Source organism: Amphibalanus amphitrite, unplaced genomic scaffold (assembly GCF_019059575.1).
Source record: "Amphibalanus amphitrite isolate SeventyFive unplaced genomic scaffold, NRLGWU_Aamphi_draft 000180F_arrow, whole genome shotgun sequence".
NCBI lineage: Eukaryota > Metazoa > Arthropoda > Thecostraca > Balanomorpha > Balanidae > Amphibalanus > Amphibalanus amphitrite.
In genome coordinates this window covers 865,775-885,919 of record NW_024881675.1, presented here as the reverse complement: position 1 = coordinate 885,919, position 20,145 = coordinate 865,775, and the positions used below count along the sequence as shown (strand labels likewise).

At 49.7% G+C, this 20,145-nt stretch overlaps 2 protein-coding genes across 2 annotated transcripts; one reads left to right on the top strand and one right to left on the bottom strand.

Moving 5' to 3' along the window:
* The first annotated feature begins 1,759 nt into the window (after positions 1–1,759).
* LOC122384049 (gamma-butyrobetaine dioxygenase-like) lies at positions 1,760–7,502 on the top strand. The gene is made up of 6 exons (XM_043371021.1): positions 1,760–2,191; positions 2,705–3,042; positions 5,303–5,408; positions 5,640–5,845; positions 6,529–6,695; positions 7,023–7,502. The coding sequence occupies exons 1-6, from the start codon at positions 1,994–1,996 to the stop codon at positions 7,199–7,201; spliced, it is 1,194 nt and encodes a 397-aa protein (XP_043226956.1). The 5' UTR covers positions 1,760–1,993; the 3' UTR covers positions 7,202–7,502.
* Positions 7,503–7,679: 177 nt separating this feature from the next.
* LOC122384047 (glutathione hydrolase 1 proenzyme-like) lies at positions 7,680–20,028 on the bottom strand. The gene is made up of 9 exons (XM_043371019.1): positions 19,908–20,028; positions 17,469–17,658; positions 17,117–17,268; positions 16,482–16,891; positions 15,239–15,364; positions 14,475–14,835; positions 13,992–14,166; positions 9,099–9,252; positions 7,680–8,646 (listed from the first exon to the last, which is right to left on the bottom strand). Exons 2-9 carry the CDS (start codon positions 17,622–17,624, stop codon positions 8,474–8,476), a joined length of 1,707 nt encoding a protein of 568 aa, XP_043226954.1. The 5' UTR covers positions 17,625–17,658; positions 19,908–20,028; the 3' UTR covers positions 7,680–8,473.
* Positions 20,029–20,145: the final 117 nt, after the last annotated feature.

The window sequence follows — 20,145 nt, the reverse complement described above, 5'->3', positions numbered from 1 at the left end:
TCGAAAACGGCAGAACATGACCTCACTCTGACGTCATTGACGTCACTCTGACATCAGTAACGGCCAATATATCATAGGCTTTGGAAACATTTTTGGTCACAACTCACAAGGTGTCAAATTGATGCCCGGAGGAGTCCTGAAAGTTTCGTGGCGATATCTACTTTGGGAGATATCGACTGAAAAGGAGAGGGGGCGTTTCGCCCCCCCCCCCCTCCTCCAACGGGGCGCGGGTTAAGTGCAGTGTCTTCCAGGTTATCTGTGTCGGCGGTTGCTGTGGTATCGAATGTGACTGTAGTGTGTGAGTCAGGCATTGCAGCGTGTCCTGTGAGCCCGCCGCGGCGTCGGCGAACAATGGGGCCGGGTCGTCTTCTTCACTCTGGTGTAAGGCCGAAATAGCTTGTAGAAAGTAAAACGGGAACAACCACGTGTAACTGTAGACTGTATATATGGACCGCACGGCCGGCCAGCCAGAGCAGGACTGGCTGGCCGGCACACTCACCCCACACCAGCCCGCCGCGGCGGCGGCCATCACTCAGCGGCGGGTGTCAAGTAAAGAAGACGACCCGGCCCCATTGTTCGCCGACGCCGCGGCGGGCTCACAGGACACGCTGCAATGCCTGACTCACACACTACAGTCACATTCGATACCACAGCAACCGCCGACACATTATCTCAAAGGGCAGAGCCAATCGCCAAAGGAAGCTTGTAGGTAGGTATATAGGTACTCAGCACGGGCCTTGCTCCGCCCCCTCTCACATTGTAGGTGTTTTGAGATATATTTGTCAGTGTCAGCAAGATTTGTTGCTGAAATAACTACCTAAGTGACTTCTGAAGAAGGGAATGAAAAATGTAAAAAAGTGGAGAGTGCACAAATTATCAAAAATTTGTGTTTTACGCAAAAAAAGAAACATTGGAAGACGAACTTAGCGTTGCCAAAGTGCATCGTCTCAAATGCTGTCACCATCGGCCACAGTTTAGAATTCCAAGACTTGAGACAGCCATAGCGTGACCCGACACAGACAGACACTTAGCTTTGTTTATCAGACAATAAATCTAGCCTGGCATCTGGTGCATTAGGAGCTCTATAAGCCTGCAGTGGCTGCTGGTGCGCGGCCCAATAGCTGTCTCTCGGAAGTGTCGGCATGGGATGGTATACGTTGCCGAGTGTGCTACTATTTACCGTTGGTCGTGTTCGGTGACCTACTGGTAATATCGGACGAGAATCGGACCACGAGAGTCCAGGAAGATCGTGTCACAACATAGCGTATCAGGGGCTTGTGATAAAGTACTGTCTACTGAGATATACAAAGTCAAATAAAACACAAAGATTTTGATTTGATAAACTATCACGCTGAATGTGAACGATCACCTCATCTAATCATATCAAAATAAAAGCTGAAGATATTTTTCAGCTATCTCAGCCTTCATGTTCGTCTGAACTCCACAAAGATCATAGGGCTTTGATCCCACAGATCACAGATCCTTCATTCACAAATCACATCAATGCAATGCACATATCTGAATCTAGTCTCTTATCACAGTGCTGAATCTGATGAAGCTGAAGGCGTGCCTTCTGAGGTAGGTGGCATACCTGAAGATAGTTTTCCGGACATTCTACAACTAACTATATGTAGAAGCTAGCATGCTCAGCTCAATATACATTATATAGCATGCTGACCTAGCAACGGCAGTGTCAACAGCCCTCTGGCCCTATGACGAGTGCGACGGAATATAACCTCTGGAATCTGGCCAGGCAGTCGGCCGGAGGGGCGGGGCCGTCGTTCCCGGCGTGCCGACCCCGCCGCGAGTCGCGTCACTCCCTCGCCGGCAGCGGGCCCGACCGCATCGGAGCACGCCCATTAAACAACGTGCGGAGCGTCCAGACACGCCCGAAAGATAGAAGGAAACAGGACAAACAGCTGAGCAAGCTGCTGAACAGGACAAACAGCAGAGCGAGTTGCTGAATACATATCTACAGAAGCTGATCAGCAAGATGGCGAGCGAGGCTAGCATTGTGAGTGGCTCCCGTCGCCTGCTGGTGCGCTGGGCAGACGGTGGACAGTCGGAGTACCCCGCCGTGTGGCTGAGAGACAACTGTCACTGCAGCAAGTGCTACACCGCCGGCTCCATCCACGTGAGGACCCTGCTCATGGAGCACCTGGACGTCGACTGCACGCTCACAAAGGCTGAGGTAAGCAGCTGCGTTGGTATTCAAAACTGATGAGCTGAGGCGGTGAAATGCGGACGTATTCGGTGACGAGTTCGTTCACTGCTTCAAATTTAGAAACGGACGTTAACACGAATGAAGTAAATTCATCTAACTATCGTGCCGTTTCCTTGGAAACTTGGTCTATTTTGTATTAAGTGTACAGCAGCTCTCAGGTATGCACATGAACACTATTGCTACATATCCAATGCACATTCGAGGCCAGAGCATCATCTGGATCGACTGGATATTGAACTTGCAACAATGGAAGTCTGTTTACTACCGGAAAATGACCCAAACTTTGAACGGATTTCTACCAACACAAAAAGACAAACAACTTTCCACGATTTATAATAACCGAAGTAAGCACAGCTCCAACTCGATACCTCTCCCATAACCTGCCTCACGGCCTTCACAGCTCTCTACAGACGCACAGTCCATCTCTGCTTCGTAGTCAGATAGCCAAGACCCTGCTGACCCGACTCTCCGTCCCCTCAGCTCTCTACAGACGCCCAGTCCATCTCGGTCTCGTGGTCGGATGGCTGCTCGTGCTCGTTCCCGGTCGACTGGCTGCGGCAGCGAGCGTTCGAGCCGGGCCCGCAGCGGCAGCGCGCCGCGCTCCACCGGCCGGGCACAGTCACCTGGGGCGCCGAGATGGCCCAGAGCCTGCCGCGACTCCCCTACGACCTGGTCATGAGCGAGGACGCCGCCATGCTGGAGGCGCTGCTGAACCTGGAGCGCTACGGCCTGGTGCTGCTCGAGGGGGCGCCCAAACGGCCCGGCGCCGTGCGGGCCTTCTGTGAGAAGGTCGCCTTCATGAGGACGTCCCATTTCGGGTGAGCAGTGGGCGAGCGGGAGAAAGGGATCCTGCGAATGGACGGCAGACGGCCGTATGATGCAGTTATTTCTTTACAGAGCGGAATTGTGGTGCAGGAGGCAATACTCACATATTTGTTCTAGCTATTTGTGTTGCCAACGCCCAACAGTAACACTCTGGACATCGTTCGCAAAAAAAAAAAAAAAAATCCGAGAAAAGATATGGATCATCACACTTTCGGTAATACTTAACAAATTCTAGCTTTAAAGTTTCAAACTGCGAACCCAACCACCGCAAACAGTCTTGCGGGGCATTGTATCTCTACTTCTATTCCAGTCAATAGATGTCGCTAGTAGTGAGCGCCTGTAGGTTATGCTGTACCGCAGCGCCTAAATCCGAGGGCCGGCGGCAAGGCCATATAACCGCCGGCGGGGTCGGCTTTGTGAACAAAATGCAGCACTGCAGCAAGGTAAGAGCTGACTTACTGCATAGTTACTATAACACTTTAGGCTTGCTTTAGCCTTGAAATAACGATTTTAGATTCTCGACCATTCTTTACCCCAAGCGATTCAAGATAAGGTCTACCTTCAAATGCCGACATCCGGCATTCGCCAAGACAAGTTGAATAGTAGGTCCCTAACAAAATATTTACGTTCGTGTCCGCTCTAAGTCTACAGCCTTTTCCTAGAGATTTCAAGGAATGGAGATTAGCTACACGAATGAATTAATGGCATCAATCCATTTCAACGCCTCTGATTTCAACAACATGATTCTGAATTCGACATTCACGGACCACACGTGGCAAGATGCCAAAAGTAGGTAATCTGAAGAAGTTGATGCCATTTTTTAGCTTGTAATTTTATTAGGAAAGTATTAGAGGTTGGTTGCTATTCTTACTACATCGAAATTGTGTTGCACATACTAATAGCTCATACGAACATTCTGGATTGGGATTTCATACCTGGGGGAAGTGGATTGCTGGATTATTTTTAACAAAACTGACCTATTTGGCTTCCAGGTTTGATTTCCTAACATCTGTCCATACGCGGCAAAACAGGGGGGGGGGGGGGTGGCACCAGGGTACGGTGCCCCCCATAGATTTTGGCATTTAACATTAGCCCTACTGGCGTTGCATGGAAAGAATGGGACCAAAATTGAAATGAAAATCTGCAGTGCCCTGCTGCCACTGCATCTGTCTGTACTGTTTGTTCATTGAATTAAAGTGGCTGTAGCTTGTTGATAAGATTGTCATCAGTGCTGTCATGAAAAAGTTACAATTGGTCACAAAAAGTAGCAATATGCATGTTCTTGGTTTATTTTAAATGTAGTACAAATGTTGTTTATTTAAATTCAAATTTAATGTTGATACCTAATGATTACAAGTGGTCTTAACCAATAACCATGTCCACAAGTGATAATTCTCAATTGTATTGCACTGTAAGGTGTACAATTATGTAGGATAAGGGTTTCATTGGCTACATGTTGTCGTGAGATCCATACAGATCATAGGTCCTCCACAAATTTTTGCCCGCTGGATCCACAGAGATCATAGATCCAACCCCTAAATTTTGTCGAGAGATCCATTCGGATCATAGATCCAACCCCTGAATTTTGTCGAGAGATCCACTCGGATCATAGATCCAACCCCTCTATTTTGTCGAGAGATCCACTGAGATCATAGATCCAGCTCTCGGATCCAAGCACATGTCTGTTCACGAGCCCTCTTGAAATAAAATATCCGGCCCATCGCCACGTGGATCAGATGAACCATTCACAAGGCCGTTCCCGGCAATGTGTATTAAATAGCCACACGACTGAGTGCCGGTCTGCCGCTTCACGCGCTCTGACATTGTCCAGCCCGGTGTCACTTTGACGCGCGGAACAGCGGACCAGACGTCTCGCGTGGTCACCAGATCATGGCACGGCCCACTCCCAGCACGTGGAACGTCTCACGTGGTGACACCAGTCCAAAAACAAACCGGATAAACCGGATCTCTCCGGTAGTGAATGGTGTGATGTGGGCTGGTGATGTCAACAATGTCAACAATCCGCCTAATTTATGGGTGAGTAGCGGCATATCGGCATTGGACTTTTAACTTCTTATCTGCGCATTCAGAACATATCATACGGCAAATATAGACATTCGATGTCAAATGCATAGTCTAAATGGACATCGGACAATGTGTCCAACTACCCACAGTAACATACCACAGTCCAATTAACTTGTAATTTCTTTCGACCATGCCCTGTCGAGACTGACCAGAAACATTCACCCACAGTGACGAGTTCACTGTGCGAGTGAAGGTGGACCCGAACAGCATCGCCTACACGGGCAACAACATCGAGATCCATACCGACTCCTGCTACTACGACTACATGCCGGGCGTGAGTCATCTCTGACAGAGACCAAACCTGAAAATAATTAATCCAGAGTGACCCTTAGAAGCAAATACTTCAACTTCCAAAGGCCTCGGATAGTTTAAACAAGCCTGAGCCGCCGTCCACCATTAGTTTGAAGGGTCACTGAATCTGATAAACCCATGGCCTATTTAACTTCAAATTACCATAGTGCGGTTTCAAGACAGACCAGCAGAATTCGATTTGCGTGTTTTTCAGATCCAGCTGCTGCACTTTATTGTCCAGTACGAGGGTAAGGGCGGTGAGACGCAGCTGGCCGACGGAGCCAAGGTGTGCGAGGACCTCCGCAGGGAGGACCCCCAGGCGTTCCACACGCTCGCCACCGTGCCGGTCGACTTCAAAAACGTCACCAAGAGCGACAACGGCCAGGCGCACTTCAAACTACTCAAGGCACCCGTGATCACGTAAGTGAAAGTGCGAGACATTGTGCAGACTACAGAGCTGCGGAGTCAAGGAAGAATTGGGCCAGAGAAGGCAGGTCTGGTCGGATTCGGAGTCACTAAGAGCTAATCGACTCCGACTCCAAAATCAGAGTCGAAATTGTGCGAGTTAGTCAATATAAGTCATACTCTAAGCCCGTTTATCGAAAAAATACGTTTGTTGACCAATCAAAGACAGATCTTGTCGCAGCCAAGGTCAGGTCCCTGTTTTGGAAGGACATTTCAGTTTGACAGCTGAAAAGCAGAAAGGGGAACTGCGCCAAAGCCTAAATTTGGTGCAGTTAGTTTACATGTAACTAGCCAGGTATATAGGAAATGCAAGTATTTGGAATGCGCAAGGGATTAAACGGGCAAGATAAAAAGCGTCTTAGACACGAGCTCTATTACTGTGATGAGGGCTTGCACAGGAATGCCCGGAATTGGAGTTGAAGTCGGAGTCAGAGTTGGAATCAAGTCGATTTTTACAGCCGGATTTGGAGTCTTCGATAAGCAGTCGACTCTGCATCCCTGCGTGGCGGTACGATACGATAAACAATACCTGATGTTTGGATTATTTCTGGCGAACTGCGCCGTAACACATTTTACTGACACACTGGCTAGATAGATCGCTCCATTTTGCCTTGTGACCTTGACCTGGTGACCCTCAGGACCGACTCGGAGGGCGCCCTGCAGTGTCTGAGGTTCACCACCTCCCAGAGGGACTCGTACTTCTCCGTACCTCTAGACCAGGTGGAGCCCTGGTACAAGGCCAAGAAGAAGCTGCTCAACATGCTGTACGATGAAAAGTACATCATCAAACGCAAAATGAATGAAGGTGAGCATACATGTTGATAAATCAACCAAGGTTAATGGCTTGATATGCATTTTTGGTTAATGTTACAGGACCTGGCCTCACGTGTGCGTTTCATTTCATGAGTATCCGGCATGCGGTAACATTTTACCGCGAGGTCGCATCAAATGAAGTCACGCTGCATCCCAAAAACATCACTCTGAACCTCGTTCCCAAGCTCGACCTCCCCTATTAGAAAGTGTTTGTCGGACATCCCAACCCAAAACTACCCCTCCGCCCCCATACTCCCACAAGTAACATGGACAAGCGACATGGCCTCTCGAACCTCTCCCTCCCCCGCTTTCCCCACAGGCGACATGATTGTGTTCGACAACGTGCGCCTGGTGCACGGCCGCGAGCCGCTCTACGAGTCGGATAAGGTCGGCGAGCGTCACCTGGAGGGCGGCTACATCGACTGGGACGAGGCCCGCTCCCGGCGCCGCGTGCTCCAGGAGAAGCTCGCGGGAAACCCGTCCGGATACGGGTTCTAGACGCGGGCGTTTGGCGTGGGGTGAGGGGATGGTGGGGCTTGCTCATGCACTTCTAGCTACGGGTAGATAGCATATGCAAGGGTGGAAAGCCGGTAAGTGTCACATTAGCATCAAGCATAGCAGTGCGACAAGGTGCTCTTGCGTTTTTTCCTCTTTTTTAGGTGGTCAATATCACATAGTCGCATCAGCCCGATTTGCCTCGTTTTAGAGGAAGTGTTTAGATGGGTACACCCGTAACGTTTAGAGAATGTGATCAGTAACAGTGATTCAAGGGCATTTGTGAAATATATCGATGAGTGACTCTTGAGTGTATTCGAGTGACTGTATATATACGTGCAAATCGGTTATAAAAAACGAGCGATTCATTTTTGACAAAGCACCTCATCGAATGTAGGTTAGGCTCATATTATCAGAGCCGGTGTTATACGGGTTGATAATATGCTCCGTTATCTTCCTCAGGACAGAAGAAACAAATTGCCTCATTAGCCTGTATAATGTATTGTACTCCAAATCCCCACACCAACACAATAAACTTCAGGAGCACCATTAAAAACATGAAATCAGTAACGGCTAAACAAAACATAACAACGAAAAAAATGACTGCAAGTAGTGAAAGTATAGAAGCTTTGATCTAAAATAGCTGCTCTTTGATTTTCACACCTGTTAAAAAGCGCTTCAAAGCGGCAAAACTGCGCTTACCAATGAAGAGTACCATAGGATGATCTAAGGTTTGGATAAACTATTCCAGGCAATGCAGAAAAGCACCGAAACTACCACATTTCTCAGGCGAGTCAATAATTTCCACAATGATTTCACGTCCTTAGAAAAACACATGGGCAACAGATGCACAAGCTCGTGCTTAGTACTCTTGATCATTAAAGCAGTTTAAAAAATGCATGCCTGCATTCTCTTTCAAAACAAAATAAATACACAATAAAATAATTTGTTGCATGCAACAGCAAGGAACACAAAACAACATATCACAATTGCAAACACACACGGGAACGCCGGAATGACACAGCTAAACTCGTTGAGTGTATAATCCGTCAGAGATTCATTTGATCACCGTTGGAAGACGTCTTTGGAAGACACTCCGACCTTGCCGCCGCTCGCTGGGCGCCAGAGGCCGCTGGCTGAACCGTTCCTCATTCCTCTCCGAGTCGAGTCTTGATCCGACCTCCCCTCGCCCTCTCCGCCACTCTCTCACTCTCTCCTGCCTCCTCCAGCAGTCCTTCCGAGCACCACCGGTCGCGTTCCTCCCTCTCCACCCCCTCAGAACCGGACGGCGGTGCCTCCGCCGCGCGAGTCGGCGTGGGAGCTCAGCTGGTCGTACAGCTTGGTGATGGCGTTACAGCTCGGGTACGGCAGCGGCTCGTCGACAGTGGTGTGACCGAGCTGTCTCAGCTGCTGCAGGACCGGCTCCGGGACACGCATCGGCCGGTCGGCTGGCCGCAGAGACCGCCGCGTTAGGGGACCGCGCAGCGCCGCGACATGACCCGCACCGTGCCCGTAGCCTCGCAGGGGAAAGTTCAGAATGACAATGATTGGGGGACGGTAGAGCCGACTGTGCCTACTTGTATTGATGATAATGAGTGTTTTTATATCAATTATTCTGCCCAAATCGAGTGTATTTAGCTAGATCACCCTTTATTGATTGTACTATCGGAATATAATGATTCTTACGATCATGGGTAACAGGAAATAAATACTACCAAGGCGGGTACTAAAACGAGATAGATAGCGTTAAAACAAACCGCAAGCAAGGGCGCTACAGATAAGCCATACTTAAGCAGAGCATTGCATGAAATTAAGCAAGAAGTCCCAGCAAATAAGGCGGTAACTACTTGTGCAAAGACTCAACCCACCCCTCCAGGTCGCGTTGGACCCCTGAACTTACCTTCCAAGCCGAGCTGGACCGAGTCAGGCGCAGTGTGCAGCCTCGGAGCCTCTAGCGACGTGGTGATGTTGAGCGCTGGGTCAGTCAGCCGCAGCACAGCCTGGGCTAGCAGCGTGGCGTCGCTGCCACCCGTCACTACCCGGCGGCCGCAGACCTGCCGGCGCAGAGACATCTGGTGTTAGAGATAAGAACTGTGAGTTCTGAGAGACGGTAACGGGTGGTAGGAGCCAGGAGGGGAGAGAAAATGAGATATTACCGATTGTTGTCGGTATATTTTGCACTCGATAAGGAGTGCATATGGGCGGAAACAACAGCCGAGGGGCGTCAGTGGAGACGAGCCTTTCTAGATAAAAATCATATATCAAACAACGTCAGGCACATGAACACCGCATATATATCTGCTGTCGTGTCCACTGCGAAAGCGGCATTGGAAGGGATCGAAATATTTTGTTGCTGGTAGCAATGGATAATTTATACATCGAGTAATTATTTTTGTGTGTGGGCGTCCATAATCAACATGCGTGCTCTTCTAGGTCCAAGCCACCCAGCTGTCAGGTGGCCCATGCCCCATACACATACGCCAGCTGACCGGCCCCTGGGCACCACGGGCCGTGAAAAGGCGCCATGCACAGGTGTCCACAGGTGAATTGGGTTCGAGACACATCTTGGCCATCGCCCAGCTGTGACAGTATGTGCGTTAGACTGACGGCTGAATGGAAACAGGTGAACACGTCCTGAGGGCCAGGGCATAAACAGGACAGAGGATGACCGTCTTATAGGGAAGTAGGCGGAAATGCTGGGCAGTTTTTTTTTAAGCACCTCGAAAGTCGTATCAATCGGTAAAGATAAGAGATGAAAGCTTGTGTAGACTGCTGAAGATACGCAACATGGCATCAAAAATAATGCCATGCATGACACAATGAAAATAACATGAAACATTTTTTAACCCTCGCCCGTAAACGGCGATCTGCCACCTTCGCCCATGCAGGGGGGGGGGGGGGTTGGTGCGACCCCCCCCCCCTTGGCGTTTGAAAACGGAGCGTCGTAGAGCTTAGCAGAAAAGACCAACGGATTGCTCTCGCTGAGATCTCGCGATTGGTGGTATATTTTTTGGTCCTAGGTCAACATTTGACCTATTTTTGACCGGTCAAAGGTCAAATTTTCGGAAAAACAGACTTTTTCAACTTTCCGCGGCGATTGCGGCAAAACGGTGGGAGATATCGACTTGAAACCTTCACTATCGTGTTCCTTGATCAATTCTCTATCGTTTGGTATGTATTTCGTTTCCTTAGCTCTAAAAATAGCGCGTTGGGACTTGGGAGCGCCGGAAGTCGGCAAGGTCACAGTCGGCGGCAGAAATTCGAAAAATCAAAATTTAAATTTTTGAAATCTGATTGTATTTTTGGATTTGGGAGGTCCATTTGCTCCCTATAGAAGCTAATATTGCTGCATATTCCCATTGAGGTGACAAGAATTAGCAAAATAGTGGTTCGGGCGCTTTTCAAAAATAGTACCGGACGCTGTTCCTCTTGTGACGTCATAGCTCCGTGACCTGACCTGACCCGGTCAAGTTTCTTATACCATATGATAGTCAATACTTGCCCCAACATGCATGGGAAGTTTCATCACGATCCATCAACCGATGTCCGTACCACCGGCAGGAAACCTCGGGCGTTGGCACTCAGTTTGTGAAAATCCGGCCGGAGGCTGTTCCCTTTGTGACGTCATCAAGGGCTCCGCCACGGACTTTTGGTTGGGGGGGACGGGGGACAATTCTTCGCTCATCGCCCTGTGTGTCCTCTAAACCTAGGGTACCCCCAAATCCTGTTTTCTCATTGGATTTAGGCCACTTATTTTTCGTCATAGCCCCGGCGCGATTATTTTTTTTAAGAAGAGTAAAAAAAATGGTTTGCCCAGTGGCTCCGCCACGGAGGGGGGAGGGGGGGGGGGGGGCGGTCTCGCAAATCAAAGACGGTTGTAACTTGTAAGAATAGCGGGTGGCCAGCGGCCCGGCCACCCAACAAATGTTGGGCGGCCGGGCACGGATTAGGCCGGATGGGGTAGCGCGGAGGCTCTTCGCCGTTCGGAGCGATGCCCAGACATGAATAGGTACATGCATGCATCTACTTGTCGCGAATTCAATTGCGAATTCAGTTAATTTTTATTTTGAATCGTTTGCTGATGGTAAGATGTACATAACACCTTAGTTTAAACAATGTTGTTGTCACCTTTTATACAAAAGCAAAGAGATATATAGTTATTGCACTCGGGATAAATTAATCAGCTACTCTACATGCATCATCCACAAGGACCAGTCGATACCACGATATGTACCTATTCACCATATGTTGGCCATTACGAGAACAGCGCTTCAATGCAAACGTTTGTTACCCTGCCCCAAACATTCTCAAACTATTGCAGCTAGCTTCAATGCCTCCATCTGATTGACACTCATACATCACAAATATAGATATTCACAATCTAGCCCGCGCCGGGCCGGTGCTCTGAGATTCCGCGCCGGGCCGCGGGGGGTGTCTGAACACCCCCCCCCCCCTTCTAACTCGGCTCCTGGGCCACGTAGCGACACGCGGTAAGCGGCAATCGAAAGAACGTCAAAAATAAGGACGAAAACACTTCGGTCATTTTTTGGGTCAGGTCAAAGGTCAGGTCACCAGAGGTCACCAAAGGTAAAATGTTGACTATTTCAACATTTTGGAAACTGCCAACGGCTATCTCGGGAACCGATAGAGCTACAGCGCCGCAAAAAAGCGCATTCGATAGCCCTTTTACAGACCTTGCTGAATAATGTTCTCAGATTTGACCTCAGGTCAACGGTTTAGCCTCTAGAGGGCAAAAACTCCAAAAATAGCCGTTTTAACGAAAAACGTTTTTTCGGCAATAACTTTTGACTCAAAAGAGCTATGACATTACTTTTGCCAGCATCGTGTTCCTCTCGTCGAGACGCGTCGAATGAACTATAATTTGACCTTGAAAGGTCAACTTGAAAATTTGACCTCAGGTCAAGGTCATGACCTGACCGGAAAAGGTCATGTTGCATATCAGTCGATCTGCAACGTCGAGCCGAACACATCTAAGGCGTTTTCAGCGCTCTAGCACGCCTCTATCAGAAGTTATCATCGAAAAACTGTTAGATTCTGTTCGTGACCTGAGATGACCTCGGGGACATAACGAGGGGTCACAGTTGCCATTTTCTGGTTCAGTGTGCCTATTTTGCCTACATCTCGATGCTTGAGAGTGTCTAGAATAGCGTTCGTGCAAAACAGACGCTTTTCAATTTTCTCCCATTGACTTATAATTGAGAGGCCGCAAAATTGACCTGACATTAGGTCACCGATATCAAAATTCCGAGATATACATTTTATAGATAGTGTTGCTCTTATCAATCGCTGAAAGTTTCAAGGCAATCGTTCAGTCGGTGTAGCTATGACGAACATTCTTATTTTTTCTGAGGTGAGGTCACTTGGCGTGACCTGGTGACCTGACCTAAGGTGACCTGGGTCTGAAATTTTCACAACAAGTGCGGAAAAGATGCACGAACAGGTGTGTCAAAAACGGCGGCGCTCCGCGTCGCCGTTTTTGAGATATCTGCGAAAAACCGCAAGGGGGGTGTTCAAACACCCCCCCCCCGGCCCGGCGCGGGCTAGGGTATCACTACACTGCAGGTGATAGCGTCGGCCTCCGCCCACGCCGCCTCGCACCTCTACCCACGCGAGGCGGCGCCCCCTGACCACCGACCCGTCACGCGGGCCACAGGCCACCCAACAAATGTTGGGCGCCCGGGCACAGGTTAGCCCGGATGGGGTAGGGCGGAGGCTGTTCGCCGCTCGGAGCGATGCCCAGACATCTGCATTCGCTTACGTATCGTTCAGTATGGGATTGGGGCCCAATGGTAGCATCTGTGTGCCATAAAATGTAACAATGGGCGCTTTCATCTGGCGCTCGCCGGCGCGGACACTATGGCGACCGTCTAAAAACGCCTAACCGTTTCACGGCCACTATCACGCTGCTTGCCGCTGGCGTTAGCATTGACACCAAGTTGTAATGTTCATGCATTAAAATATCAAGATATTTCTGTTACCATTTGGGCGGCCGATTGTTACCTGTTATTTTGGTGAAAACGTTCAAAAGAACAATGTAACCAATGTACATATGTGTATAATCCATGTTGTCCATGACATATGTATTATGTGGTATGTCATATCTGCACAATTTGAGACAGGGAGACATAATTGAGCCTGTTATTGTACAGTTGGAGACAGCCAAGCCATTTTTTTCAGCTCTGTAGGTACATATTTGCACATTACATACGTATTACGGCAAAAGCCTGTTAACCTCCCACAACTTGAAAAATGAAATAAAAGGCGGCAATGGAGTTTGAAAGCAATCGCTTCCATATGAAGTAATCCTCAGCTAGCCATTTTTCCTTCATAGGCTTACCCCGTGGCCGTTCCCTTTCTTCTAGAGTGACAAAATCTGTAACACGTTTAAATAACTAAAGGGGAAATTTGGACAGATTTTTGGGGGGGGACAAAAGACACTATATCCCACCCAACATTTTGGTTGGGTGGGACGTGTCCCCCCCGTCCCCCCCGGTGGCGGAGCCCTTGGACGTCATAACTCCGTGACCTGACATGACCTGGTCAAATTTTTTTTTTTATCAAAAGATGCGCAAGGTTTGCCCCATAAGGTACCCAAAATTTGGCGGCGCTGCGCGCCGCCGTTTTTGCACTATTTCCGAAAAGCCTCAGGGGGGGGGGTTGCACCAACCCCCCCCTACATGGGCGAGGGTTAAACCGCATATTACGCTTATCTTACACGGCTGACCGGCGATTAGTCTTTCTCCATACATCGGAACACTGAGGCACGTCTCACCTTCGGTGACATGAGTATGGCCGGCGAGAAGGTGGCCAGCGGTCTCCGGCCGCCCTCCGGCACGTTCGAGGTGCCCTCTGGGGTCAGCGCCGGGTCGAAGAAGGCCGACATGGCGTTACTGAACAGGATGCCGCCCGCAGTGCTGAACTTGGAGCCAAAGTACGAGCCCAGGCCACTGGAAACGGAACGAGAAAATAGTTATTAAGAGGTTACGAATAATTAGCCGTTCACAATTATTAGAAGAGCAGGGTATGGCCAACGGATGAAATAGTTGTTCGCCTCAAACATGATAGGCAATCACCCGACAGAAAGCTCAATCGTCCTAAATATAAAACGTTATAGAAAAAGCGCACACAGGCGTTTTCCGTATACTGCAAAGATCGATGACTATGCAGGCACAAACAGCACATTAGGCAGAACATCTCAAAGTATCGTCTTTTGCATCAGCAACTCGCAAACCCTGGATCGCATACTCCAACTCACCTAACAACGCTGACATAGAGCTCGTCATCATCGATAACGGACACATGCGTGGCGGCCGGTGTGTCCAGGGCCGGTAGGACGCTGTCGTTAACCAGACTCCCATCGGTGACCATACGGCTCAGTTCCGTCAGCACGGCGTCGGAGAGCATCTCTGCCGTGTCGTTCGCCACAGCGGGCGTGGAGAGCGGGTCCCCAAGCAGTGCGAACCGTTGCATGCTCAGACGGAGCGCCTCGGTCACCCGGTGGTAGCGCGCGGCCGCGGGTGTAGAGGTGGTGATGTTGAGACGGGAGACCAGCTCGAGGGCGGCGAGCAGAGCGGGCCCGGCAGACGGCGCCAGCGCGGTCAGCACAGAGTACTCGCCTGGAGGGGGGGGGGGGGGACCACGGTGAGAAGTTGACAGGAACAATGAGAGGGAGATATAAAAATTGCTTGTTAGTACCGGTCATGAAATATATTGTTAGAATAAAGGTGTCTGACATATGCCATATAAATAATAAGAATCGAAATGAAGTTAGGATGTTTAGCCGAGACTGTGCAGATTCAGTAGCTATGTTACTTTTAAGACAACGCAGGAGTGATTCCGCTTTTCGACAATAATATCGAGACACCGATATTGATACTACCGATGTAAGTACAATATACATCAATGTGAAGTGAAAATATTCTGACAATGGATAGTTGCAGCACTCCAGACAGGTAAAAATGCGGGCGACTCGAGCTTTGATCGAGAAAAACACTGAGTGGCGTCGAGCCATCGACTCACCAAAGTCCCGAAGCATGCCTTCCACCTCCAAGGGCTGGTAGCCGGACAGGTCCTCGGCAGTTAAAACTCCGCCAGCGCTGGTCAATGCCGTGATGACCTCAGAGGTCAGGACGCCGTTGTACAGCGCTGCCCGGTGGTCACATTTCGGGGCAAAGGTCATGGCCAATACTCTACGAGAATCAACTGACAGCAGCTTGGCGTTAAAGAGAAACATCGAATCCTGAGATGCTTAAAACGTTAAGCAGCTGTGTAAATGTGCACATAATTTGGATGATCTGAAAGCCACAACGATATCTTCCATTCGGTCCTAATGCAAATGATGTGGGAGCTTAACACGCGCAGTGGAAGGGTTGCGAGTACTACGCCCAGTGGAAGGGGGGGGGCGGATGTCGCCCCCCCCCCCTAAGATCTCAGCTCCCACTGGAGCTAGAAAGACGAAATTTGGAGGGTAGGTGGGGGCCATGGGGAACTCTGTTGTGTGTGAATTTCATTACCCTAGGTCAGTATCTTCAAGGTCAAATAAGGTCAAATGTGATCAAATTTGCAATATGAGCGACTTTTTTGCGTTTACACGCCGATAACTCAAAAAGTTACCGGCCGATTTTCTTTTTTCTTTCACTATACGAAAGACCAAACATTTGTGAGTATGTATGGTGAATTTCTAGTTAATCCAACAATAAATATGGCAGTTAGAAGCCTGCTAAGGCTAAGATGTCGCCGGCTGAAGCGGGATCGGCCGACGCGGGAAACGCGGCAATCACAAGTTTGTGTTTACACACTCATAACTCAAGTTGTTACCGGCCGATTTTCAAAATTCTTTGATCATATGATTGCCTGTACATTTCTCAGTCTTCTCACCAAATTTGACGCGAATTTAATGTGCGGTAAGGAGCGCGATGTAAAGACGTAACCGTCCCGCCCCGGCACAGTCTACAATTCAGGCGGCGCGTAACGGCTAGCGCCGGCCGCCGCGGCAGGATGTTTGACTTTACACCGCTATTTCTAGAAAAGTTGTGAACCGATTTTCTTATTTCTTGCACGGAAAGATCCGCAATTCAATTCTGGACAGGTAGCCGAAATTTCACATTAATATTTTGTTTGCGGCGCGAGTTATTGACGAAAAACAGGAGGGGTGGGCGAAATCCGCCCCCCCCCCTTCCACTGCGCGTGTTAAAGAACGCCCTGACGGCCCTGACATCGGTACTGGTCGCCGGCTCTCCACCTCTGGCGTCCCGTTCCTCACCGTCGGCCCCGTGCACCTGCAGCAGGTCCAGGGTGTCCGCCAGCCGCTGCTGCACCAGCTGCTGCCCAGCCGTCAGCAGCTGCCCGCCGGCCACCAGCGGCGCCAGCCCCGGCGACGCCTGCGCCTCGGCCGCAGTCAGGTGGGCGGCCAGCGCGGCCGCCAGCTGCGCGCTGACCGCTGTGCCAGCGCGCGCCAGCTGGGCGCTCGGCTGCACCAGCGTCGACCAGGCGAGCCGGCCGTGCCGCGCGTGGGCCAGCTGCAGACCGCGCAGCAGGCCCGGTACGGCGGCCGAGAGGGCTCCGGTGCGCGCCGCCGCCGCCGCGCCGTCCGTGCCCGCCGGCGCCGACTCGCGGAAATCCACAACGGAAGACTGGTTGTGCGCGTGGTCGTGGATCAGCATGAAGCCTCCGCTGGGAAACGTCAGTACAAATCACAATGGCATCTTATGAAAAGAACTGCAGCGGCCATTATAGGTGTTTGGATAAATAACGCTATTTTAGACAGTGTCAAAAATGTGACGGGAAGCGTAATATACCTCGTACCTGACCAGACAATGAAACTCAGAACCATCGTAAACATTACACAACCATCCAACCTCGGCCCTCCCCGGCACGCAATCACCAATCTCCGCTCACCCCGCCAGACCACAGGTGTGTGGGTGGACCACCGTCATGCAGAGGGTGGCGGCTACCGCGGCATCCACCGCCGAGCCGCCGTGCCGCAGCAGCGTCGAGCCGATGCTAGAGCACGTCTGGTGGTCGGACGAGACCGCGGCGTGTGGCACAATCTGGGACACGGAAGGGGTCGTGAGGGCAGGCCGGGACTAGACAAGGGAGATGGTATACTGTTGTTACAAGTTGCACATGAGAAGTAGATACAGCTGTTACAAAAATAGACATAAAAAACAAATCACAAGTCAAAGCAGTACTAGGCATACAGAAGCATTGGGTATATTTATAAAACTAAGGTGACTGTACAACAACTTACCTCTGGTTCTCCATAATGGATCTGCACAATAAGTGCAACAGTGATTGCAATGCTGAAAACTACAAAGCAAACAAAAATAACCTTGAATCCATCATTTTCATTGTTTTTATTCCTGAGTCCAGAAGTCAGAGGAAACCTCTCTGAATTGAGTGACATTTTACAACTCCAATGATTTTGCTCTTCTTGGAAACTGAAAATGGCATAAGTTAGTTAACAATGTAGGCATGTATTGCAGTACCATGCCTCTAGGGTAGCCTCTGTGCACCCTCCCATCGGCACATGTTCAATGATTCATATATTATCCCTTTTCACCAGTGTTCTAAAATTGGATATTGGTTGGGTGTGCCGATGAAGAAAAAAATCCTAGGATGAGAAAAAGAAAGTAAATAACTGAAGTATTTTTTCAAAAGGGTGTAATGCCAATTTTTATGCCAACTGATAAACCAGGATTTCATGTCAGGATCTTGACAGGGTATGGAACAAAAGGATGTGGGTGTATCAACTGTCAAGTGACATGCAAACTGTCTGTTGGGAATACATGAAACTCTTTTCAGAGATGAAGTTAAGTCGGTCATTCATATTTTAGGGATGAAAATATTTCCCCATTAGGTGTGATTGCCACCAAAAAGTCTGAAAAATGGGACACTGCTTTTCACTGTCTTATGATAATGCTATGATTTGGGGAACAACAAAGTTGACAGGCAACCAGGGGCATAGCCAGATCCTTCTACATTTGGAGGGCACAGCAGGTCCAGTAGACCTTCTCCAGATGGCAAGCCCCACCCAGAAAATGTGCAACCGTTCCATTAGGCAAGGTCATAGTGCGATGTATTTGAGGCTTGAGCATACCTTTGCAGCACTGGTACCCTCCGCACATGACTGACATGGGGCCTTACAGGCCAGAGTGAGACCCTTGCACCTGCTCAGAAAGTAGGAACTTCAGCTGCTAGTGAGGGTCAAAGAGGCCTGAGTGGGAGGCCTTTGAGGTTAAAGGGCCCTTGAAATGTGGTGTAGGTGCAAATGTGGAACCTCAGAAGCCAGCACATGACTTCCAGAGGCCAAAGTGGTCCTGATATATTGGTTTGAGGCCTCCAGAATCCTGTGTAATCCCTCAGAGGCCTCAGAGGTCACCTTGTGACCATCAGAATGGTGTGCTTTACTCGCACCGGCACAGTGTGGGCCCTGAGGCTTTAGAGGTCAGGATGGGAACCACTAGGGATCAGTGATAGTCACCAAACACCTACCAAATGGGGCATGAGGGCGTTGAGAATTTGAGAGGTCAAAGCAGAGTCCTAAGACACCAATATGGTCCCACCAGATATCAGCTGGAAGTTGGAACCTCAAGTTTGTCTCAGCCATGAGCCAACAGAGGCCTATTGCAGTTGACAGGGGCCTCTAGAAGTCTAACACACCTGTCAAGCCTCGGGTGAAGACCGCAGCAAGCATTATTGCCCTCGGCTACGCCTCGGGCAATAAAGCATGTTTCGGTCTTCACCCTCGGGCCCCGACTGGAAAAAATGCACGCTTTCGTCGAGAACTCGAGCGTAGTTGGGCGTTTGCGCCGAAAATTTTCGGCGTACTTCGGCGTAAATTGACGGCTTGCGCCGAAATTTTCGGCGTACTTCGGCGTAAATCGCGAAAAAACCATCAGGGGGTGGCACCAACCCCCCTCGGCCGGCGAGGATTAAATGTCTTCGGGAGTTAAACATCTTCAATATCACTTATCTTGTCTCGTGTTCGTCTCAGGGTATTTAAGTCATGTTCAGTGAACCTGATTGTGACTCTCCCACGGCGGGAACAGTTCACCGGTCGAGAGTGAGGTTATGGATTGTCGGATTCCCTAGTTCAGATAACGTATGCTATCGTGTGCGTATTGACCGTTGTGATTCCTGTATTTCCGGCGTGTGGTTTGCGAGCGGACGCTGGCAATCGGTCCCGCGTGGCCTGGTATCTGCCCGATCCCATCGGCCGTGCTTGCACCACGCCCGTTGAAGGCCCCGTCAGGCGTCAGTCACCGGTTGGGCACTACTGCTGATCAGAGCCGGGCAACAAAATAAAGGTTACATTATGGAACATGCCAGTGAGTTTGTGAGTCAGGAGATTTTGTGATAGTGAACGCTGGTGCTCGGTCCCGCATGGCCTGCTGATGTCTATTGTCTGCCCGATCCCGTCGACCGTGCCAACAACCGTCTGTAGACAGTAGTCACTGGAAGACAGCCACACACACACGCCAGTCCCCCCCCCCTCGACGAAAAGTGCGTGGCTACAGCCTGCAGCCATCAGTTAAGGGATACATTTTGTTATCTATGTTCTTGTTCTGTTTTCCGTCAATCAAAGGTAATGCCTATTTCTAGTTGAAACTTGAACCCAGTATGTTGCACAATATCATGAACTGAACATAATAATCATGAACAGGGCAGATTTAATATTTTTACTAACCGAGAGACGACGAATTGGGCCTGAGGCAAATGAGCCGCGTTTGATAACTAACGATCAAGGCAGCTAGCGATAACTACCTAGAAACTAGAAGTTGACCTTGAAAGCAAGCCGATGTCAGCACGAAGGAAAACTTCAGCAGTCCAAAATCCCTTCATACATTTTTCGCTTTGTGAACCTGAAAATCAGTAAGTATTCATTTGTCCCAGAAAAATATTAATGAATTTATGCCTGATTTCAC

Excerpts from the sequence above, each read along its gene's own strand:
- LOC122384049 (XM_043371021.1), top strand. The coding sequence starts at position 1,994 with ATGGCGAGCGAGGCTAGCATTGTGAGTGGCTCCCGTCGCCTGCTGGTG. Across the intron at positions 2,192-2,704 it reads GCACGCTCACAAAGGCTGAG|CTCTCTACAGACGCCCAGTC; the intron begins GTAAGCAGCTGC and ends CCGTCCCCTCAG. Across the intron at positions 3,043-5,302 it reads ATGAGGACGTCCCATTTCGG|TGACGAGTTCACTGTGCGAG; the intron begins GTGAGCAGTGGG and ends ATTCACCCACAG.
- LOC122384047 (XM_043371019.1), bottom strand. The coding sequence starts at position 17,624 with ATGTCACTCAATTCAGAGAGGTTTCCTCTGACTTCTGGACTCAGGAAT. Across the intron at positions 15,365-16,481 it reads GCAGGTGCACGGGGCCGACG|CGCTGTACAACGGCGTCCTG; the intron begins GTGAGGAACGGG and ends ACCACCGGGCAG. Across the intron at positions 14,836-15,238 it reads AGGCATGCTTCGGGACTTTG|GCGAGTACTCTGTGCTGACC; the intron begins GTGAGTCGATGG and ends CCCCCCCTCCAG.